Source organism: Eretmochelys imbricata, chromosome 2 (assembly GCF_965152235.1).
Source record: "Eretmochelys imbricata isolate rEreImb1 chromosome 2, rEreImb1.hap1, whole genome shotgun sequence".
Classification (NCBI taxonomy): Eukaryota; Metazoa; Chordata; order Testudines; family Cheloniidae; genus Eretmochelys; species Eretmochelys imbricata.
Window position 1 is genome coordinate 67,489,169 of NC_135573.1, and position 25,178 is coordinate 67,514,346.

General features: G+C 42.1%; 1 protein-coding gene across 1 annotated transcript; it reads left to right on the plus strand.

The window, feature by feature from the left end:
- Positions 1–580: 580 nt before the first annotated feature.
- Positions 581–6,528, plus strand: PENK (proenkephalin). Its single transcript, XM_077808993.1, has 2 exons — positions 581–718; positions 5,860–6,528. Exons 1-2 carry the CDS (start codon positions 581–583, stop codon positions 6,526–6,528), a joined length of 807 nt encoding a protein of 268 aa, XP_077665119.1.
- Positions 6,529–25,178: the final 18,650 nt, after the last annotated feature.

Genomic DNA, 25,178 nt, shown 5'->3' on the forward strand with positions numbered 1-25,178 from the left:
TCTTGCCAGGCAATCGCTCCAAGGCTTTACCTTCGAATATCTCTGTAGATCTGGTATCTAACCTCTTTCCTGGCTGTCCGGGATAATGACTGGGGACAGGGAAAGAGAGTGGCAGGAGAAATGCTTTAATTTAAATTGCTTTTAAATCAATTTGGGGGAAAACTGATTTAATTTCTGTTAACCACTTTTAGTTCGTTCTTCACATGCAGCGCTAGGTCCTGTTCCCGTGCAGGCTCTGGGCTTGCAAAAAGGAACAACTCCAGCTCTGCGAACCCCAGAAGAGCCAGGCTGAGGTCTTGGCGACCCAGGGAAGTGGGGGCGGGGAAACCGGGGGCTGTCCCTGTCTGCCGCTGCGGAACAGAGAGCGCAAAGTGTTCCAACTTGCTGCACTCCGCGTCCCGTGCCTAACCAGGGCGGCGCGTTCCGCTGCTGGTGAATAGTTTGCAGCGCCAGTGTCTGAGGCTTGGAGGAAGCCGGGGCACCGCACAGGTGTGACTGGCTGTGGGGTTGGGGACGCTTCTCCCAGGCCAGGGAGGAAGCTGGTGGCAGGCTGATTTCTGACCTGTTCTTTTCGCAGCCCATGGCGTTGCTCCTGAGACTTTGCGGCTTGTTCTTGGCTCTCAGCAGCTGCCTTGTCTGGACAGTGCAGGCGGACTGCAGCAAGGACTGCGCCTCCTGCTCCTACCGGCTGGGTCACCACGCAGAGATCAACCCCCTGGTAAGCGGGATCCATGTATTCCCAAGTAACTCTCTCACCCCACACGCCGCCCAAGAGGTACAGCAGCTGCTCCCGGAGGAGCCGGCTCCCCTCAAGCAGAGTTAGAGAAGGGAGTTTAGCTGTCGGGGTGGGGGGACAAGATACTCCGGCCGCGGGCTGGCTTTCCTGCGGCTCTGCGCTCTCCTTCCCCCGAGACAAGCCGCACAGTTCGGCACCCTGGAGAGCTCCACAAAGCTCCTGCCCAGCCCCAGCGAGTCAGTTGAGCTAATTGACTGTTGAGGTCCACTTGCAGGTGCTCCAAGGTGCCGGGGGAGGATCGGGCCTTAGAGGAGAGCAGGCAATGATGCCTCCTCCCAGGGGCCCATCCTGCACTGGTGGCAGGTAGCGAGCCACTGACGCCTTGGGGAGCTGGGCCCTTTACAAGACCTCGCCCCAAGGGCAGTGCCCGGGAGATAAGGGGGGTTTCTGATATTTGAACTCGAATCTACCAGCGCAGCTGGAACCAATTATCTTCTTTAAAACATAAAATGCAGCATTTCAATTGGAGGTCTGATGTCACACCGCTAGAGTGAAATAGACTAGAAATGCCACCAGAGCTATTCTGGGAGCTCGAGGAGAGACTGGAACAGGCCCTTCTAAAAACTACTAAGCTCCCTCTCCCCTTAAATAATGACAGGTTTCAGAGTAACAGCCCTGTTAGTCTGTATTCGCAAAAAGAAAAGGAGGACTTGTGGCACCTTAAAGACTAACACATTTATTTGAGCATAAGCTTTCGTGAGCTACAGCTCACTTCATCGGATGCACTTCATCGGATGTTAGTCTTTAAGGTGCCACAAGTACTCCTTTTCTCCCCTTAAAAGAAATCATCCTTTTACCTGTGAGTCTAAAGTTACCCTGATCACTAGGTTTAATTTTGAGAATTCGTAGGATAAGCTCCCGGGAGCAAAAAAGTTTCAGGGAGCCTTTTGATGATCCTGGTGGGACTAAGAGAGATTGAAGCCTAGAGAAGAATGGAATCACTGCAGAAATTCCGGCCCAAGTCTCTGGTTCAGAACAAATCCATCACATTTTAAAAGAGAGAAAGCAGCGAATAATGAGATGTAAAGGCAGAACAGAACTGAACCAATGGCAAAATAGTCTGTATTCGAATCCCCTCGAGACGAGAACGTCTCACCCTGGGCTCCGATGTAGTTTCCCTCTTAGGCGTTCCCTAATAACGAACTGTTCCTTTAGCAAAGAAGCCTCTCCCGTATAGGATATGGCGTTGTTCTTGTCTTCTCATTCGACAACCATCCATTATAAACTGCCTTCCATTAGAATGAAAATTGTTTGTCCTTTGAGGATAACTTTGCAGAACAGGAGTCTCATTATGTGATTACACAGCTAGGACAAGTCATCAAAGACATGGGAGTTTAAAGATTTCCTTTAAATCTGTTATTCCATTTCTCAGTTACCAAGTCATAGCTTGAACGGTAAATCTCCACTCGACTCCATAACATGCGTTTAAAAAGTGCAAACGCGACGTAAATTTACACTTCTCATTGTTACAGCACCTACCGTTCTATCGCAGGGAGAGGTTAGAGAACAATGGTCAGACTGCCAGTGTATGTAATGCGTGCATTTGACAGCACTGGATCCTATACTTATAGCATGGGTCTGTGTACAGTTCTCCTGTATAATCCAGTCATACAGATCTCCCTGTTGTTGGTGCGGGTCCTTCGCAGTAGAACAGGGAGAGAAACAATATTTCTTCTTCTTCGTCTGTGATTTGGGAGGGAGATCAACAAACAAAAATATGGCTAAGAGACACACTCAGGGGGTAGAAGAAGTAGCTGAAACTAGTTTTGACTTGTTTGTTTGACAGTATTCATTTAAACGAAAAAAAGTTTAAGTTTTAAAAAAATTAACGGCCAAGGTAAAACTCTTAAATCCAAAAAAGCAAGAAAATTCAGACTCAAGGCTGCAGCAGTTCCGTCCGGGAAGGACGGCGGAAGATGACATGATGCTGGGCTGTATTTTTAGCCTTCATTGGCTCCTCTTATTATTAGGTATTGGAGCTTCTCGTTTAGGAGACGGCACCATGGAGAGGTGCAAGCCGCCGAGCGCTCTGGCTGAGGTCGGGCCAAGCACAGCTCTTCACGCTGTAGTGAATAGTCCCACTGAATTCAATGGAGCCATTCACCTGCTTCTTGAAGTCAGTGGGACTGAGTGCTTTGCTAGATCCCTGCCAGAGAGTTCAGCCTCTGGCAGGGTCAGTCCTAAGAATCTGAGCCTGCTCCCGGTGGAGGAGGAACAAGCCCTACAGGAGCAGCAATACCTCAATAAGAGCTTTTTTCTTCCAGATATCGGGAAGCATTTAGTTGGCTCAAAGGACATTGCCTGTAAAATGTAGGGCTACAACATTTAAGTTCAGAGGGGTAGCCCTGTTAGTCTGGATCTGTAAAAGTGGCAAAGAGTCCTGTGGCATCTTATCGACTAACAGAGGTACTGGAGCATAAGCTTTCCTGGGTGAATACCCACTTCGTGGGATGCATGTAGTGGAAATTTCCAGAGGCAGGTATAAATATGCAAGCAAGAAATCAGGCTAGGGATAAGGAGGTTAGTTCAATCAGGGAGGATGAGGCCCTCTTCTAGCAGTTGAGGTGTGAACAGCAAGAGAGGAGAAACTTCTTTTGTAGTTGTCTAGACATTCTTGCTAGCATATTTATATCTGCCTCTGGAAATTTCCACTACATGCATCTGAGGAAGCGGATATTCACGCATGAACGCTTATGCTCCAATACATCTGTTAGTCTATAAGGTGCCACAGGACTCTTTGCAACATTTAAGTTGTTCTTAAGGTACAGCCTGTTAAAGCATGAGAAACCATCCAAACTCAGTGTGTCCTCTGTAGTTAAAAAACACTAGCATTATTTTAAAATATATTCACAATGGCACCTTGCATGGAATTTAAGGGTCTAGTTCTGACAAATGCTGGGTGTCCTCAATTCCCATGGAAATTGATGGGAATAAGGTGCTGAGTACTTTGCAGTTGACATTCAGCAGCACCTTGCAGACTCTGACCTCAAGGATTTGATTTTGCAGTCTTTGTGCACTCAACACTCCTATTGAAATTAATGGAAAGTTTGTGATTGTTTCAGTGCACGAGGAATGAAGGTTTGGACCCTAATCCAGCTGAATTATAAATCACTGAACATTTTTGTTTATAACAGAAATAATAGCACCTCTTTAACCACAGCAGTTACACACAAAAAATATTCTGAATGCAGTTGACATATATGTCCACATGAATTTTGTACGTCTATTTCAGTGAATTCTCAGTGTTAATTGGGAAGCCTAAGTTAACATTAACAATCTTTCTTGTACAGCAAAGCTATTTAAGGAAGTGTTAAATCCTGTTCAGCAATAGCATTTATCAGCTGATATACCAAATCAGAAAAAGTACAGTATCATACAATATTTTACATACTATTGGTTTCTAAAACATAAATGTTTCTAAAGACATTAACAACTAGTGAGTTCACTATTACTTTTATCATAATGAGCACTATAGGAAGTAATCAAACCATTATTATATACTAAGTGTGTGATGTATGTTTTTTCTGGGGGTGGGAGAATGATTGTTTAAACTGATCCATTAACCAAAAAAAAAAGTTCTTGTTTTTTGTATTACAGTGATTTCCAAATCAGATTCCAGCTAAGACCATATTATTTTAATAACCCAAATATGTTCACATGGACGTAGTCATGCAGTGCCAGTTAAAAAGAAAAATTGTAATAGCTTAGGGAGTAGAATGTTGCTAACAACATAATTACTTTAAACTCAATTTGAGATGAACCTTTAACTCTCGAGTAATCACTAATATGGAAATAATTGTACCATAAATCTTCTGTCTTGCTATAGCATATATAGTAGATTGATAGATGCTTTTTCTTAATATATTTATCACACTTAGGACTTAACTCACAGGTAACTACAGAAGTAGTGAGGTAGTCAGTTACTTACTACACAGAGCTGTTTTGAGGCTTATTTTCACATTTGTAAAGCTTTCTGAGATCCTTAGATGGAAGGCACTATAAAAGGGTAAATTAGGTATCATAATTTATTTTTATTTATTATTAAAGATGATGATGGGACAATAAGGTTAATAATGTAAACAAACATAACATTTCAAATATAATAAATGCATTTCACAACTGCAAAAATCTGATCATAGGAGATCATACCTTTATATGATTTAATCATTTCTCAGAGGCCCACCTATTGCAAATTATGAGCTAGTGGAGTGGAAATGACTTTTCTGAGATGAAATAATTTCAGTATTACTGCTGATTACTCAGTTTTACCTAATCTTACTTAATCCTTGTCAAAATCCTTTTGACGAGACATTTTTGACCTCCCTAAATTGTACACTTAAATATAGAATATTACTTAGAAGTGCTCATAAATTGTTCCAGACCTCTTTGAGAGAGATGTATGCGTGCAAATGGATGTCTTTGTTTAAACTAGAAACATAGGAATTGCTGTAGCAGATCAGACCAGTAGTCCATCTAGTCCAGTATCCTCTATCTGACAGTGACCACTACCAATACCAGCTGCTTGAGGGGAAGGCACAAGAAATGGCACAATGAAAAATTATGGAATAAGATGTCCATGAGGGAAGTTCCTTCCAGCCAATGAGTATCTAGAGCAGTGATACTCAGACTGATAATCGTGAGTTGCAAGTGGCTCTTTAATGTGTCTCCTGTGGCTCTTTGCAGCACATAATATTAAAACACTATGACTTAATTATTAACTAATTGGGATGCTTTTACTGTGTTTACAACCAACTGTAGTTGATAAAATAATAATATTGGTCAGTCATTTTGCTGTGAGAATAATATGTATAAACCTAAATATTTCCCCTGTCATATTGTTTAAATATGAATATCTAGTACTATAGTAAATGAAACAATTAATTCACACTACTGTGGGTCTTTTGGGTAGTGTTGATGGCTAGTTTGGCTCCTGAACCTGTGAGGTCTGAGTATCACTGATCTAGAGATTGGCTTGTGCCTTTAACAAAAAATAAAAAGACAAGATGACATTAGAGTGTCTGTTTCTTTTAAAACATTCTTAGTAAATCCCATCAATTTTTCAGGCATGCACACTAGAATGTGAAGGAAAACTGCCTTCTGCCAAAGCCTGGGAAACCTGCAAGGAGCTTATGCAATTGACAAAACTGGATCTTTCTGAGGAAGGCAACAGTGCTCCAGGGGACAACAAGAAAGAACAGGATGAGAACCATTTGCTAGCAAAGAAGTATGGTGGCTTCATGAAAAGGTATGGTGGCTTCATGAAGAAAATGGACGAGCTTTATCATGTAGAACCGGAGGAGGAAACAAACGGAGGTGAGATCCTTACTAAGAGGTATGGAGGGTTTATGAAGAAAAACTCCAATGATGACGCCCTGGCTAATTCCTCTGATCTGCTGAAGGAGCTTCTGGGAACAGGGGCCAACGCTGAAGGCTCACATTACCGACAGATAAATGATAATGATGGGGAGGTCAGTAAAAGATATGGAGGCTTCATGAGAAGCTTCAAGCGCAGTCCAGAACTGGAAGATGAAGCCAAAGAGCTGCAAAAGAGATACGGTGGCTTTATGAGAAGAGTAGGGAGGCCAGAATGGTGGCTGGACTACCAGAAACGTTATGGTGGATTTCTTAAGCGCTTCACTGATTCTTTTCTCCCTTCAGATGAAGATGGGGAAAGTTATTCCAAAGAGGTTCCAGAGATGGAAAAGAGATATGGTGGATTTATGAGATTTTAATATCCTCCCCTTTACCCCTTTTGTCCCAAATGAAAGACACTGCCTCATTGGTCATAATTTATTGTAATGTGTTGCTTGTACTGTACAGTTTTTTACTGTCCTAGTTAATGATGCAATCTGTTGTTTCAGGTTCCGTGTTCTTTTAAGTCAATAACTTCTGTTTTAGTCAGTTTAAGTCTATATTGTAGTTTTCATGCTAAAACTATTTTGGTTACCTTATCCCTTTTCTTTAAACACTACCGCACATCTACAGTAGAACTGCTTAATTGTGTATACAATAAATTCTTCATCCTAACTGCATAATGGATTTTGAAGTGTTTGTTATTTCCTACTAGTGCATTTAATCAACCACTTTGTCAAATTCATTCAGCACTGAATAACCAAAACTTATAATTTAAAGCACCAGCTCTTTGTAATCACACAATTCCTTCTGTTCATACCACAGCAAGAATTGAAATTGGATTAATTTTTATCTTTGCTTCCTAGGTTTCTTATAAAGTTAGGACACCGAATATATCCTAAAATGGGTCAGATTTCTCCTCTCACTTTTGCAATTTAGTGGAATAAAGTTTTTTAAAAGACTAAAATTACTATTACTATCCACTAAGTTTAGCTATTATGCAGCAAGAAAACATATGAGCACGGTATAAAATACTAAAAACATTTCTTCAACTTCCCTGGCATACCAGGGAATTCTAATGTCATGTTTCTTTGGACATATATTTTACATTCATCCAATATAGGTTTGTGCAACTGGCTTTTCAGCTACAACCATTAAGGGTCAAAAGTTTCCCTTCCACAGGAAAGTGCACAGAAGAAGGAAAAACTGAATGGAAAACTCCACAATTTTGACCTTGCAGAGTGTTTGACAGAGGTTTCTTTGGGGAGCAACTTTGGGACTGGGGCTTATCCTCAGATAATGTGTGTTGACTTGGCTCTATCGAAATCAGTAAAGCTATATTGGTTTACACCAGCTGAGGATCTTAGCCCCTTGAATTTGGGCCTGGGTTTGTGGCACAGAGAAGATGAGATTATATGGGAAACCCCAACCCCAACACTGCAGGTCTGGCATCCATACCAACCTCAGTTAGCCCCTCCCCCAGTTTTCCAGGCTCCCAAGCAGGACAGCTCACTTAGGAGCTCTATTGACATTGGTCTCTTTGCCACAAGGAGCAGCAATACATAATTTGCCCAGGAGCTTCCCAAAGTGGCTGCTTCTACATTCTGTTCCTACACATCTAGTCACTGGGTTCCTTCCACAGAGCACCTCCACCTACATATTGTATTACTAATAATTAGTACCATAGGTGTGCACAATAGTTCAAAGACAAATAAAACATAGGACCAAGATTTTCAATAATAGATAACCAAAGTTAGGCTCCTAAATGTATATTTAGGTGCCTGAATAGGTGGCAATTGGTTTCAGTGGTGCTGAGTGCACAGCAGCTGCTAGTGAAGTCAGTTTTAATTTTGAACAGTGATACTTGTGCACAAAAATGGCAATTTATCGGCCTGTCTCTCCTCTCATTAGAAGCCCATGGAGCTGCTGAGCACTCTGCATCTTTGAAAATCAGGCTTCTTATTTAGACACCCAAATATGGATTAAGAGCCTAGCTCTAGGCCCCCAATTTCTGAAAATCCTGGGCTCAGCCCTTAGAGGATAACTGGGATGGCTGAATGAGGTGACAATCCAGTGGCAGGGCTGATAAACTAAAAGCCAGTCATTTTACAGCAGAGGAAAGCAGGGCACCTGTCTTTCTATTTTTGTTAGACAGCAGGTGATGCTCAATTTAGAAAGCCATGAACAAGTGCCCCTGCTCAGCTCAGCTGGATGAAGTTTGGTCTGATTAGCAGGGGGATGGCCAGGTTCCAGAAGAGAAGAAGAGGGACTAGCCCGCCCATGGTTTCTGATACAACTTGGAATGCACCTGGGGGAGCGAAGAGGGGTTTATTTGCCACCAGTTGGTTGGCCAGGGGGAGTAGTGGAGTTATTTGGCTGTCATGCCCCTCACCAACACCACCACAATTTAAACCCTTCTGGAGTGTCTGTGGATCAGTTTTCCTTCATAACTCAATTTAGAAAGATGCCACATAAGAATTGCTTCTTTTTCATGTCTTTTGTTGTGCCTGCAGTTTCTTAGCAGTTTTTCCCATTATTTTCAGTTCTGTGCAGTTTCAGGGTCACCTGCCTGATCCAGAAGTAGTCTAAAATGCTCGGCAATGGACATCAACTCCAAGTGCTTCAGTCCAGCAGGCAAATCAACAGGCAAGATTTACTATCGTTGATTTGTTTTAATCTAGGGTCAAAGCAGGGGTTGAGGATAGGGGTTTTGAGTTGGAAGATGAAGATGGAGAATCTTCATTTTGATCAGTGGTACCCTATTTTCCCCCACTATATGCTCCTAAAATAAAAATTGTGATATAATGTAGAAAAATCTCTATTGTTTTATTGAAACATAGTGAACAAAAGAGGAGAGACGAGTCTGAAGCAAATCCAAATGTCTTTGTGGAAATGGATTGCAAGAGGATTTTGAAAAAGAAGCTGTCACTTAGGGAGCAAAAATAGTATTAGAAAATAGAAAAGCGGCCTTTCTCTGACATTTGTTACCACCCTGGGAATCTTGACATTTGGCAAGGTAAGAGAACACATCTTTAGAGAGATGTGGTGAATCCAGGATTTCAGTATTTGGCCACACAACAAGTAGATACGTGCCAAATACTGAATATGAATAATGGTGGGGAGGAGCTGGGTGTGGGATAGGGTGTTCCTCTGCAGTAGACAAGAGAAGGAAGAGAGAGCTGGCCCAGTATTGGATAGGAAGGTGAAAGACAGCAGATTATAAAAGGGTGTCTGCCTCCAATGTGATGGTGGAAAGGAGTCAGGCAAGCTGTAGGAGATGTGGGTCTATGTAATGGGCCATGGATCAACAGGAGGCAGCAGAAGGAGGGTTTCCTGTACCAGGTAAAGCTGAGAGGAGAGAGTAGTTCAGGAGGGGAGGAGGATGAATAGAAGGTTTTCGGCACTTAAAAAGTGCTGACTGCATCCTGGCTCTACAGAGCAAGCACCGCCTGCAATGCTACCGCTAAGGTTCCTATTCCAACTGCTCACCATATGGTATGTGAGTGTCCTTCTGTCACTAAGGGTTGGATCTGAGCGCCTACATGTGAAGTAAAATGATACATTAACAGCTAAGGTTCCTGTTCATTCAAAATTATACATTCCCTTCAATGCCACACGTTTGGCTTTATTACCTCATCACCAGAAATCTTAGTGGGACACAGGGATCGAGATTCTATCCTGTGCCAAGAGAAGCAGCACAGAATTCACAGCCTAGGATAAGGTGGCCGCAAGCTACTTTTGCATCTTCCCAATCCCGGGCTGCTCTGAGGGCACGGGACACCCTTACCATAACTCTCACAGCCCAGGGGGGACTACAGCAGCTGCCTGGAGCTCCCATATGGAATCTCCTCAGTGCTGCGAGCTATTGCACCCAACTCCAACACAATCCTGCCCCATTGAGGTATCCAGTGATAAGTGAGATATAAAACATTAAACAGAGCTGTATAAAATGCCCAGTTCTCTTTCAAAGTCCTAATACTTTCACAACTCTTGCCTGTTCGCATTAAGGATATCCCTTCCTCTGAGAAATGTCTCCAGCCTGCTTCTCTCCCCTCTTTTCTCCAGTGCTAGTGATCCCTCTAATGCATAGACTTTCCAGTAATCTCTGCTTTTGCCTCAATCCATCTTTCCCATAGAGATTCCTAAATCAATTTCCACCACAAGAGACAAACATTATTTCACCATCCAGGAGAGTCAGAGCTGCCTTCTGATTTGAACTGAGAAAAATGGAAACAATATTTGAAATAAATAACTGGAAGCACCCCTGTAAAAATGAAGCCTTGCTTCAGTGCTAAAATGTGGAGTTAGGTTCCAACTTTGAACTTTTTGTCCATAATCCTTTAATTGCCCTAAGTATTAAAAATGGTCATAAAGCTCAAAGAGAACACATAGATAAAAATACCCCATTGTTTTGTGGCTATGTCCTGATGCTTCCTCCAAGGGAGGCAGGGAAGTGTCACAGTGAAAATGTTTGTAAACAACAAATAAGCTCATGAAACCAGCTATAAAATATTAATCCAAGCATTCAATTACTAACACCATCAGCCTCATTTGAAGCATATGAACTGTTACATACCCAATTAATTGTTGCCATGGAAAATTAAATGCTTAGAGACATTTGATGGATGCATCTTTACGGGCACAGAAGGGATTTAGACTGAAATTCTTTAATTAGATTGTGACTTTACCTAAACTGAGCTTTTACTGTAATCCTTGTTGAAGCCATGCCATGAAATCCATCATTGAGGATAAACAGCTATCACAACATCACCTCTGGGTTCCAAATGATTTGTTAAAGAGGGCTGCATTGCTTGTTGTTCAGGGAGGTTGGCATATTTCTGCACTAGGAGTTCATCACTGAGCCTTTTCAGAGACACCATTGTTTTTTGGGGAGACTAAAGGCATATATGGTCTTTGCCTCTTGAATCTGATTGCCACTGTTCCCTCTTTCACTCTTTGTCAGCCAACCTCACTGGTTCTGCAGACATTGCTTCTAACAGATTCTTCTTACCCTATCTTTACCTAATAAATTATAATAGTATGCTTTGTCTCATGCTCCAGTTCTGCAATCAGATCTGTGTGGGTGGACCTCTGATCAGTGCTCACGTTCATTCCAATCATTTTAAACTGAAGTATATGGGATGATTTGCCATTTGCAATGGCCCTAAATTGGTGCCAATATTTTCTATATATCTATGCTATGAATTCACTATTGGATTTATTGTCCTATGGTGTCCCCAGCAGATACTCTGGAACAGGTGTTTTGTGATATCTTGCTTCATACATTTCTGTCTCTTGATTACCTGAATATGATACTAGCATCAGTACGACCAGGAGGTGGATTTGTCTGATGTAACAATTTGGCAACACTGGGGTGTTTGGCTAAAATTCTATATGATATCAATGCCACTGTATTTCTTGCTCTGGAAAACATTCCCCCAGAATTTTTATACTGTTTTTTTGTTTTGTTATTTTTTAATTTGACACAGTTGACAGACCAGAACTTAAGTCCATCATTGAAGCCAACTGCTTTTTTCCTGTGCCATTAGTCCATATGAAAATGGTCAGTGTCAGGCTGAACAGAGCTGACATGGGTCAAAATGAAGAACAAACTTTTGTGTGGGTTACAGGAGCTTGCACACATTTAAATTTTGCTTACTGAGTTGTGACTCAACAGACTCAAGGGAAGGCTTATGAATTGGAACTGGTTTGGGGCTGTGCAGCATCCATTTTGAACCTGCTAAGCCTCTCTGCAGCATTTGAGACTGGTGATCTTCAAATCCTCCTATCCCATGTACAGGGAGCTGCAGGAGGAATGGAATGTCTTGATACGGCTCACAGGTCCTTCCTCTCAAACTGAACTCAGAGGGCAACTGTTTTTCCTGCCCCCAAAGCCCTCACCTGTGGGATCCCACAAGGTTAAATACTCTCCCTTGTATTAGTCAACATCTTTATTAAACCACTTGGGGGAGCTGGTCAGACAACTTGGGCTGAAGTGACGGTAGTGTGCAGATAATACCCACCTCTATACCTGATTTTCTCAATGCCTTGCTGAAATCAGTACATGAGTGAAGAACCACTGACTGAAGCTGAATGTCGGCCAGAATGAGATGATGCTGGCAGGTAAACAGAAGGTGTTTGAAGAACTTACCTTCTCTATAGCATCCCTCACTACTGAAGGCATCTGCCGTCAAATTGTTGTCTGTTCAATAAATAACCATAAGATCCTTTTGGACTCCTTTGTGCTACTGTAAGCTAAAAGCCTCTTCCATCCATATCTAGCTAAAAAATGACACCCCAGCCTATCAAACTCAGACCTGGTTACAGTGATCCTCTCACTGGTGACTTTTAGACTTGATTATTGCAACTTATTATGCCTAGAAATGAAGTCATGCCTTGAGAAAGCTCCAGCTTGTACAGAATACCGTAGCATTTCTGCTTAGTAACACAGGTTGCCGTGAACACGTCACCACTGAGTTCCACTCTTTGCATTTGTTCACCATTGATTGAACAAAGAATCCAGTTCAACATCTCTGTGCTGAAATCCAAAGTCCTCCATGGGACTGGCCCTAGCAACAGTACCCAAGAGACTGCCTCTCCCCTTTTGCCTGTAGCTACCCATGACAGCTATGTTCCACTGGCGATTGTTCATCTGGGATATGACACTGAATAGGGAGAGGCTCATGATTGCAGAAAACAACTTTTATATGCGCTTGGACTTAGATTATGGAACTCATTTCCATACACATCACCACTCTCACAACTAACTGCAAAACTAATTTCTTTCACGTATAGAGGGAAAGCTAGCATGCATGCACACATAGGTGCCTGATAGAGGGCACCTGTAAAGACCTAGACAGAAGTTGAGAAAGAGGAGAGAAATCAGCATGGGGGGGGGATTCATTACAGAAGATCATAAGAATGGGAGGAAGAGGGAGGAAGATGAGTATACCGTATTGAACAAAAACCTCTGTGTGAGGGAACTTCAAAAACTAAAGGTAAATGCAAAAACTCTGAACCAGGCAAGGGTGGCATGTGTAATGAAAAGCTTAGTCAGAAAATACTGCTAAAAGGTGAGCTACCAATGGAGTGAAAACATGCGGCGTGGAGACTAGGTAAGCTGCGAACAAGACTTGATGTATACAGGCCAGTTGCCCTTACATCGTGCATGGGTAAAGTTAAGGAAGAATGATGACTGAAAGATTAACAACGTATCTAGAGAGAAATGACTTACAGAGTACAAAGTGGGTTCAGGAGGGGAAGGAAATCATATAGTACGAGTAGATAATTTGATCATATCATAAGAATAGAGACAGAAGCACTAAACAGTATGAGAAGTAAGGAATAAATGATAGCTTTTCTGGATATTGAAAAATCATATGATACACTATGAAGAGAGGCTTATTGCAGTGGTTCTCAAACTTTTGTACTGGTGACCCCTTTCACAGAGCAAGCCTCTGAGTGCGACCCCCCTCTTATCAATTAAAAACACTTTTAAATATATTTAACACCATTATAAATGTTGGAGGCTGGCAGCTCGTGACCCCCCGGAGAGGTCCTGACCCCCAGTTTGAGAACCCCTGGCTTATTACATAAAATAGCATCCATGGGCATAAAAGGAAGGGTATATAGGTGAATAAAGGATTTCTCAAGCAAAGGAGGTATGCAGGTCAGAGTAGAGAAGCCTATTCTAGCATATATACAACCACAAGTGGAACTCCATAGGGGAGGGTCATCAGCCCTACCTTATTCAACATAATGATAAATGATAACCCAAAAAAGATGAATGCAGGAATAGGTATTTCCTTGTCTGCAGATGATTTTGCCATATGAGCAAAAAACTGAAACCAGGAGATAGCTGAGAAGCGAATTAATGAAGCACTTAGGAAAAGTGTGGAATGGGGAAACATTTGGGGTTTAAACTTTCAATTCTCAAAACTAAAGGAATGATATTCACTAAAAGGAATATTAAAAAGACTGTAAACTGTCTGTATATGGACAGCAAATAGTGTGTGACATTTGCTAGCAAGCTAACATAGAAGGACCACATAGAAAATATTGTAGATAAATGTAAAGGTAAAATCAATCTACTTAATGGTATTTCTGGAACCATCTGGGATGCGGATAAGAAAGCAGGGGTAATGTTTTGTAGAGCATTACTAAAACCACCCATCGAGTATGGCTCCAAGCATTTAGTTCAGCATCAACAATGAACCTAGACTCAATCCAAGCTCAGGTATTAGGCACTGCATGTGATGCCTTCATCATGACCCCTTTGTGCATAATGCAGATAGCTGCTGGTGAAATGCCTGGAGCTTTAAGAATGAAATTATTGGACTTACCCCATTGGGCAAAATTCATAGGAAATAGGGAAGATGGAAACACTAAACAAATATATGAAAAATGCTGGGAATTCAGTGGACAACATGCGGGGCGGGGCAGGGGGGAACATGTCAAAAATACCTCATATTAGTAGTATTAAAATATGGACAAAGGAACTAAGAGAAAAGAAAGACCTACAAGAAGTTTGCTTATATAGCCATGAGAAAATGCATTGTAGATGGAAATCAACCCACCCACTCCAATATAAATGTGGAACTATATATTGAAATTAAAAGGAGAGCTAGAAGTATTAAATATAACAAATGGATATATATGTGATAAATGGGGCACTCCCAATATTTATAGATGGGTCTAAAGATGGGAAAACCAGGAGCAGGGGACAGTGTTCTGTGTCTCAACACTTGGATTAAAGAAATCCATTAGACCTTCAAATTTTGTAGCTGTTATTATAGTCAAACTTGCAGGGAAAATGCTGGCATTATATTGGATACTGGAAATGGGACCTACCCTTGTAATCTTGTCAGATTCACTATCAGGACTATTGTAAGCAATGGCTATATATGCAAATTTCTGAATTCCCAGCATTTTTCATATATTTGTTTAGAGTTTCCATCTTCCCTGTTCCCTATGAATTTTGTCCAACAGGGTAAGTCCAATTACTTCATTCTTCGAGCTCCAGGCATTTCACCAGCAGCTATCTGCATTACAGATAGTAAAAATGATATAAATCAATGAAATATTGTTACTAATAAAAGACTTGGCACAAATGGTAGTCAACGCTGAAACAACATGGATCCCAGTGCATGTTGGGATAGCAGGAAATGAGGTGGCAGACAAAGTGCAGAAAATGCTATAAAAATGAACCAGTTGACATAGAGACCCCCTCTAATTAAACAGGAGCTTAAAAAATTAATTAAAAACTAAATAAAAGAGGAGTAGCAGGGAGTATGGGCAAAAGAAACTCGGGGAGAGATTTTTAGAAATATGCTCTAGAATCAAAAATGCAGACATACTGCAAGAACCTGAGTGAAGAATGAGGTGGCTCTACTCCAAATACTTACCGAACACTGTGGTTTAAACAGGAGCTTGGACTTAATTAATAAACACAAAGACGGACTGTATGAAACATGCAAGTTCAAAGCAACAGTTGAGCATATCTTCTGGGATTGTAAAGAGTATAAATTGTTGTGGGGAGGGGGTTGTATGACAAATTCAGGCACCTAAAAGTCACAACGATTACATTAAAATACCAGGTAACAGCATCAGGAAAATGGGACACCATTAAGAAAGCAAGATGACAATTTTTTTAAAAACCAGGGAAAAGAGAGACTGTAACTATAGATCATGAAATCCAGCACCTGGTGATTACAGAGTCAGAACGTGAGCCTGCTACAGCATAGAACACAAGAAGAAGGAGAAGAAAGTGGACTAGAAAGGAGAAGCTAGAAAGGAGCTGGTAAGAACTGCGTGGGGAGACCTGTATGAGACCTGAGAAGGCAGTAATCGGGAGCTGCTGCTGAAGAGACCTAATGCAGAAAGAGAACTGTTGGGAGAGTGCTGTTGGAGAGAACTGGCCAATGTGGGGAAACTCAGCTGAGTAGAAGATAGGTGCAGAGGCCCCGAAGTAAAGGGGACTGACCAGCACAGTCAGTGTAGGCCAAGCTCAGGAGCGGAAGGGTTAATTCTAGAGAGAGGGTCCCAGGCGCACAGGTAGAACTCACAGGCAAAGGGGGCCTTGGGAAGTGGAACACTGTGGGGAGCCTTCTCGCAGAAGTTCTGAATTGAAGGCATCAGGAGAAGAGCTGCAAGAAGCATGCAGAACTGCCAGAGTCCTGGAGGCCCTGGAAGAGGGATATAGGAACTGGAGAAGAGGAATTGTTGACTCTTAAGTGGGTGGCCTGGAGATGACCCCTGGAGTGTGGGGCTGGAGAGCTGCTGCCTTTTAACTAGCCTCACTTCAGGGGTTTTGAGACCTGTCTTACTTGAGGGATATGCAGGTCTCATAGAATCATAGAATCATAGAATATCAGGGTTGGAAGGGACCTCAGAAGGTCATCTAGTCCAACCCCCTGCTCAAAGCAGGATCAATCCCCAACTAAATCATCCCAGCCAGGGCTTTCTCAAGCCTGACCTTAAAAATATCGAAGGAAGGAGATTCCACCACCTCCCTAGGTAACGCATTCCAGTGTTTCACCACCCTCCTAGTGAAAAAGTTTTTCCTAATATCCAACCTAAACCTCCCCCACTGTAACTTGAGACCATTACTCCTTGTTCTGTCATCAGCTACCACTGAGAAGTCTAGATCCATCTTTGGAACCCCCTTTCAGGTAGTTGAAAGCAGCTATCAGATCCCCCCTCATTCTTCTCTTCCACAGACTAAACAATCCCAGTTCCCTCAGCCTCTCCTCGTAAGTCATGTGTTCCAGTCCCCTAATCATTTTTGTTGCCCTCCGCTGGACTCTTTCCAATTTTTCCACATCCTTCTTGTAGTGGGGGGCCCAAAACTGGACACAGTACTGCAGATGAGGCCTCACCAATGTCGAATAGAGGGGAACGATCACGTCCCTCGATCTGCTGGCAATGCCCCTACATATACATCCCAAAATGCCTTTGGCCTTCTTGGCAACAAGGGCACACTGTTGACTCATATCCAGCTTCTCGTCCACTGTAACCCCTAGGTCCTTTTCTGCAGAACTGCTGCCGAGCCATTCGGTCCCTAGTCTGTAGCAGTGCATGGGATTCTTCCGTCCTAAGTGCAGGAGTCTGCACTTGTCCTTGTTGAACCTCATCAGATTTCTTTTGGCCCAATCCTCTAATTTGTCTAGGTCCCTCTGTATCCTATCCCTACCCTCCAGCATATCTACCACTCCTCCCAGTTTAGTGTCATCTGCAAACTTGCTGAGGGTGCAATCCACACCATCCTCCAGATCATTTATGAAGATATTGAACAAAACCAGCCTGAGGACTGACCCTTGGGGCACTCCACTTGATACTGGCTGCCAACTAGACATGGAGCCATTGATAACTACCCGTTGAGCCCGACAATCTAGCCAACTTTCTATCCACCTTATAGTCCATAGGTAGTTGCACTTATTCTAATTATGCCTGTGAATAGGGCTTAAACTGGATATTTAGAGGGACAACATTCCTTTCCCAGGTGGTGGAGATGAACGTTGGTCTGATGCGTGGTGAAGATGGGCAACTGAGTCAGCCCTGGGGACTGTAGGGGAAAACAGAGGCAGGATTTGTCTCTATTGCTGCATTGGGCCATAGGAGGTCACCCTGGTGTCCGGGGGGCAGGGGGATCAGCACTGTTAAACTAACCAAGTTCTTTTTATTGCAAGCTGGGAAGCATTAAAGAAGCGTGGATGTATTTTTATAGTTATTCCTCTTCAATTGGTTGGGAAGGACCCAAGTACTGCACCATAGAACTAGATGGATGGAACAAGCAAAAAGTGCACACCTTTTCTCCAGGGCATGTGGTCATTTCACCAGCATAAATAGTGTAGGTGGTGTTTCTTTTTGAAACATGACAGCATACAAGGAAATTATTTTAATTTTGTTCTTTGCTTGCTTGCCCATAGCTGGCCCCCAGGATTCCCATCTCAAATACTAGTTTGTGCAAGACATGGCAAGCATATCCTTCACACAAATGAAAAAAACTTTTAGGGATTTTGATGCAGTGCCATAGTGTATGCACATCAGCAGCTCTCAATGTACAAGTTCATCAGCCACATCACAGGACGACTGCAATTCATTAGATGATAAGTTGTCTTTACAGCAGTACAAGTGTCTCTCCAAACTATGCTGGAGATATAACTCCCTTTGTAGCTGAAGTAACCTGAATAATTATCATGTCTCATAATGAAAAGTATTTTTAAGTTACTAGATTATATCTGGACAACATTGTAATGGCAGTCCTGAACAACAACTTGCGGAACATCTTTTAACTCCAAGTAAATACAATAACTGGAAGTTACAGTGGTTAACTAAGTTAATTGAAGTTAACAAGGTACTTTGGACTTTTAAGGGTTTGTAAAGAAGCTCATGCTCCTGGCTCAGGCCTAAGACAAGAGTTCCATGAGCAGGATGGGTTTAGACTCCCTTCTCCCTTCAGTTGTAAGGCATACTGCTGGTTCCCAGGAGTTCCTTTCCAGCCTCATTTTGCAATGCAGTTGAGGGAGGTTGCTGGGAAATGTAGACTCTCCTGACAATCATGTTGTAGTCCTGGGTTCTGGTAATGCGAATGGGGTACTGACCCAAGAGAAAACTGGAAGAAAGCAAGTCATGCTGATGGTCTCTCCTGGATGTAGTAAAACCACTGTCTTTATTGGTTGGTTTTAGTTTTTGCTTTATGAGATTTCAGGAAGACCCCTCTGTTGAGGGTCAGAAAAAAGATCTGTGGCATTGCGGAGGCACTTTATCTGCTCTGCCTTTTTGAGCTATTTAAAATTAAAAAAAATACCTGTGGAGGGGTTAGAAATTCTACTGAAGTGCCATCTTATTTGTGCTGCCACAATCAACTAGCAAAAAACACTGGTAGAATTGCTGGGTCTTTGGTAGAGAACACTGGTGGTGATCAGTACTTAAAATGTATAGTCTGCCCTATAGTTAAGTACAGAAAGATTGCATGGAGCTCAATAGCAAGTTAATGTGCCCCCTTTCGATTGCTGCATAATTTCTTTAACACTTTTATCTGTGTGGGCAGGCAGCTCTCTCTCTCTCTCTCTGTATTCAGTCACATCTGTATTATTTTGATTTCAGAGCTAAGCTTTGTGTTCTGGCTAACATCATCTCACTAGTGCAAGTTATTTGTATTTTTTTTATGGTGGTGTCTCTGTAACAAATTATTCCATGAACATTGGAAGAATATTCACATAACAGGCAAGAAAATACATTGCTTATGTTTGTCACAAGTGGTACCAAAATTGCATCTAGTTAATAAGGTTTTGTTCTGAAATCCCTCAGCTGTGAGAGTGCATCCTAAATAGCTGAGAAAATCTCCACTGCACAAACCTGAATAAGTCTTCAAATCTGCAATTTTGGTATGTTTTAAGTCAAAGATCTGATCTAAATATGATAACAAATGCAATAAACAATCTTTCAGCAGATAGGCATGTGACTGATCAGCATTTCATTTATTTTTGGTAACACACTAGGGAGCTGGGAGTTCAAAAGCTTGATATCAATCTGTTTTACATTGGTGTAATGATACTGACTTCAGCTGAATTATTCCTGAGTTTCCAAATTAGGCTCCAGAGCTGATAAAACTATGTACATTCACCTTTATCATTGGATTATCACACTATTAGTACTGGAAATACAAACTTTAAAGAATCTATGGGTTCAATTTTATTAGAACTGTACAGCATTTGTACCCTCAAGTGCAGTGGTTCTCAAACTTTTGTACTGGTGACCCCCTTCACATAGCAAGCCTCTGAGTGCAACCCCCCTTATAAGTTAAAAACACATTTTTATATATTTAACACCATCATAAATGCTGGAGGCAAAGTGGGGTTTGGGGTGGAGGCTGACAACTCGCGACCCCCATCCATGTAATAACCTCACGACCCCCTGAGGGGTCCTGACCTCCAGTTTGAGAACCCCTGCTCAAGTGTGTGTGCTCTCTTAAAAGAAATTTCACATCTTATGTTGCCCAAGCTTTGCATTTCTTTCTAATTTTATACAATGCCTATTTCTTGAGCGTAGGAAATTTTTGAGAATGCTTCTCAGAACACACTCACATAAAAGTCTCTAAAGCATTGTAGTCCGTGGTATGCAAGACTGGTTCTTTCCAGTCCAAGATTGCGTGTAGAGTCTTTTGAAGTTTCCACCCTAAAAGAGGAATACCTTAAGGGGAAAGTACTTCCCTTTTTTTCCCTCTGTACTTCTGCAAGTAATTTCAGCAAGGCAAAATCCTTGTTTTCTCACTGGGTAGATACATCCCAAGGAGTTCCTGGCTTTAAATCACTTGACTGCAATACTTGTGTATTCTTGAAAAGGAAGCTGAACGAAGATATGTTCTTTACTGTTGATGGAATCTAGCCATAGAGCCAACAAAACACGCCTGGGGAGGTTTAACTCAGTACAAGGGGAATACTTTAAATACTTTAAAAAGGGGGGAAAGAAGGAGCTGGGGATCTTTCGACCAGTCAGCCTGTCCTCGATACCTGGGAACCCACCAGAGCAATGTATTAAACATTCAATTTGTAAGTACCAGGAGATGAAGGGGTGATCAGTAGCAGCCAGCATGGATTTACTAAGAACAAATCATGCCAGACTAGCTTGATTTCCTTCTTTGACAAGATAACTGGTTTGGTGGATAGCAGGAATGTGGTGGGCATAATATACCTGGACTTTAGCAAGTCATTAGTAAGCTGGAGAAATGAGGGCTCAGTAGAACTACCATTAACTGGACACATAATTGGTTAAACAATTGCAAGCAAAGAGTAACTATTAATAGAATTATGTCAGATTGGAAGGAGTCAGATTGTGGAGTTCCACAGGGTTCTGTTCTGGGGCTGGTGTTATTTAGCATTGTTATGAATGACATGGATGTAGGAATAGAGAACATACTGATCAAATCTGCAGATAATACAAAGCTGGGGGCTTGCAAACACTTTGGAGGATAGAACTAAAATTTAAAAAGATCTTGATAAATTGGAGAATTGGGCTATAGACAACAAAATCAAATTCAACAAAGACAAATGTACGTGCTATAATTATGGAAGAAAAACAAACTGCACAAATACAGAATGGGGGATAACTGGCTTGTCAGCAGCACAGCCGAGAAGAATCTGGGAGTTGTGGTGGATCACAGTCTCAACATGAGTCAACAATGCGATATTATTGAACAAAAGCAAATGTAATTTGGGGTTGCATTAACAGAAGCATAGCATGCAAGTCCTAGGAAGTGATAGTACCGCTCTACTCGGCCCTAGTTAGGCCTCATCTGAAGTACTGTGTCCAGTTTTGGTCACTGCTGTATAGAAAGGATGTAGAGAAACTGGAAAGAATTCAGAGTCAAGTGACAAATATGATCAAAGGGATGGAACGCAGGCCATACACGCAAAGGCTGAAGGAACTGGGTATGTTCAATTTGGAAGAGAGGGAATTAAGGGGGGACACGATAGCAGTTTTGATGAAAAGTTGCCAAAAAAGAGATGGACAACAAAAGTTGTTCTCTCTTGCTATATAGGGCAGGACAAGAGGCAATGGGTTCAAACTACAGCATAGCAGATTTAGATTAAATCTCAGGAAAAACTTCCTAACTGTAAGAAGTTGTGGGATCTCCTTCTCTAGAGGTTTTCCAAAAGAAGCTAGATAGCAATCATTAGATGGTTTAGATACAACAAACCCTGCATCTTGGCAGGGGCTTAGACTAGATGACCCTTGCGGTCCCTTCTCACCCTATGGTTCTATGCACAGGCGCCGGCTTCCTCCGGACCCCAGAGGTGCTGAAACCGCTGTTCTGCAGCAGGCCCCTCCCCCACACGATCCCTTCCCCCAAACCCTCACCACCATCCTGCCTCTTCCTGCCCCCCCTACACTCCCGCCCAGTTTCCTCCCACCCAGTTGCGCCCCTCCCCTGAGCGTGCCCCATACCCGCTCCTTCCCCTCCCTCCCAGTGCCTCCTGCACGCTGTGAAGGAGCTGATTGCGGGAGGTGGGAGGCACTGGGAGGGAGGAGGAGGAGTTGAGTGGAAGGGCCACTGGCAGAAGGGAAGCATGGGGAGGGGGGGAAATCTGGCTGCTGGTGTGTGCTAAGTCAGTACAGAGTCAGTGTCTATGGTTCTATGATTCTACTTTGGCACACAGCCACCATAACAGCTTCTATGCTACCCTGGCCTCCCTCATGCTGTTGCCATAGGGGTTGGGATGTTCCTGCTGGGCTGATCCCTGGCTATTTTGTCTGTGGCTTCCAATGGCTTGCAGCCAGTGTAAATCAGAGCAGCCTTCAGATTGACTTAATCTATGTCAGGGAGCCATCCCTACACAGAGTGACCCTAGGATTAAGTTAGTGCAAAAGTAAGCTTTATAACACCTTTGCACCACAAGTCCACCACCTTCCCCCAACCTGCCTTGGTGCAGAACTGCCAGACCCCAGCATCTGGCTCCCTAATTCTACCATTTTCACTTCATGTGATTTACAGTTAAACCGCAGACAGGACACAATTCACACCAACTTCTTTACATCGAAGTCATATTTTCTTATGTATAGTTGATTTATGCAAGAGCAAGATCATACTTCAGCAGAATGTCTCTTTTTACTACATTGTAATATGTATTTCTTGCAGGGTTTTGGAAAGTCAATCACCTGACTAACATCAGGACATCTGATACATGCTGTCCTTTATATTGTGACTTTTGTCTGTGGCCCCTTGCAAATTTGGACTCTCTCTTTTTGATGAATTGACATTAGTGCTCTGCAAAGAGTTTCTGAGTTGTGCCTCTTTAATGTCTGCATGAATTCTTCTTATTAACTCAGCAGTCCTTCCTTATCAAGGGTTAAATCACTCTCCCTTAGCAGGCATTCTGTAATTTTGGGTTAACTTCTTTACACATGTCTGAATACAAATTACTTTGCCACCTACCCTATCTGACTTCACACAGAGTCTTATTTGTGCCAATGGTACTATAGACTATACAGAAATCTCAGAATCAATCCTCTATAAGGAGTCTAAAGGCATTTTTTGTTAGAAGTTGGTAACCACTTTTTCTAACATAAGTTGAACCTGCTGAATGTTGATGTTTAAACCCTCAAACATGTAAATAATATGGCTGCCAAAATTCACCATAAATGTTTGATATACCAACAGCATGTGCATGAACTTGTCAGCAAAATCAAACAGATTGGCATAATTCCTTTTCAGTCTACTAAGAATAGACATGAGAAGTATTAAACCCATGGTGTGCATCTTATTGTACCGTAATATTCAATTTTAGAGCATTTAGTCATTAATATATCGTAATATTAGAAATAAGTTAATCATAACACAGAAGTTATTTTTCCTGTACTATGTGAAATCATTTTTTTGCATGCTTAGTATTTTTATAGTACATAATGCAATGCTAACATTGAAGTGATGGTGATGGTATTTTCTGCAAATAGAGCAACTTTAGAGGAGATGGGGATTTATGACACTCCTATTGGTTACAGTTGTAGGTAAACTATGGAACCAGTAATAAGTCTCAACAGATCCACCCCAGTTTCCTAGAGTCCCTGCAATATTTGTCGTGAATCAAATAAAGATGTGTGTGAAGCAGGTGAACAGGAATTGCATAGAATAAGGGAAGAAATAGTCATTAGAAAAAAACTGGAACATGTGAAATACAGAGAGGTCATTGACAGACTTGAGTCCATCTTTCATTCAGAACAGAAAGTATCACTCGTTTGGCACAGAAATTGCTATGCCCAATACACTGGCAAAGGCAAAAATCCAGAGGTTACAGAAACCAAGAGCATCTGCAACTGTTGTATCACATATGGCAAGCTGCAGTGATCCCAGTAAAGAGACCAATGTCCATAATACAAGACAGTCAAGTTCTGTGAAATCTATGGACTGGAGATGCTGCATGTTTTGTGCACACTAAACAGAGACTCATCTCTATAATTACACTGAAGGTGAGTGAACAGATAATGAAGGCCTCTCTATTTGACCACAAAATGAATGTTTATTTAGCTGGAATAAATGACCTCATTGCTGCTGAAGGCAAGTACCACCTGACTTGTTGCATCCTGTTTATGAGGTCTATGATGAAAAAGAGTGAGAGCACCAAAATTGCTGACACAGCAATGCTTTGGCTCTAAAATGAGCTTCAGCATACAGTCAAGGCCATGTTTTGGAGCTCTCTGATGTTTGGGATTGTTACTGCAATCATGCAAAGGAAACTGGCACTGAAATTCCACACTCCTACATCAAGTCATAGATTGTCATATAAGAAAAAACTCCAAACTCATATTGGGGATTTATTTCAGTTCATTCATTACCTGATCAGCCTCCTGCTGAGAGACAAACACTTTTAGTTCTAGCCAAGTCATCTCACAAATGACTGATTTTCGCCAAGACGATGTGATGGCCATTTGCATTTACCCTCCCCGAGAAGACATGTTTCTGTCACTGCTACATGTATTGAAAATTTAGGGAGACACTGTGTCACACCCTGACCAAAAAGGTTTCAATGTCAGTGAGGATGATGCAACTGCTTGCATTCCAGATGACCTGTACATGTTCCTCCACTTGCTATATGAAGGTCAGACTTTTCTTGTGGGCGATGCTGATGAAGAGAACCTTGAGAAACAAGAATCAGTGAAATTCAAGGTGTTTAGTGTAGTTCAAGACATTGTATATGGTGTCAGTGGCGGACACCACAGCTTATTGGTCTTGGATGCACACTCCAAAAGGCAATAAGGTCAAAACAACTTATTCAGCTTTTCCATAAGGCTGGCCACTAATTACCAAGGAATCCTACAGGTGGACAGCCTTAGCAGAGAAAACCCTACAAACTGTGGATGTTGAGAATGGTGCTGTTATTCCTCCCAACCTGGCTCCCAGGAAGTTTGTTCTTTATGCAGTCAACAATGCTGACCTAAATAATGCTTCTCAGGATGTCAGTTCATACTTCAAAAAGATTTCTAAATCTCACCTTCACATTTGTGACCAGCAAAGGTGAAGGTGGTGTAAACT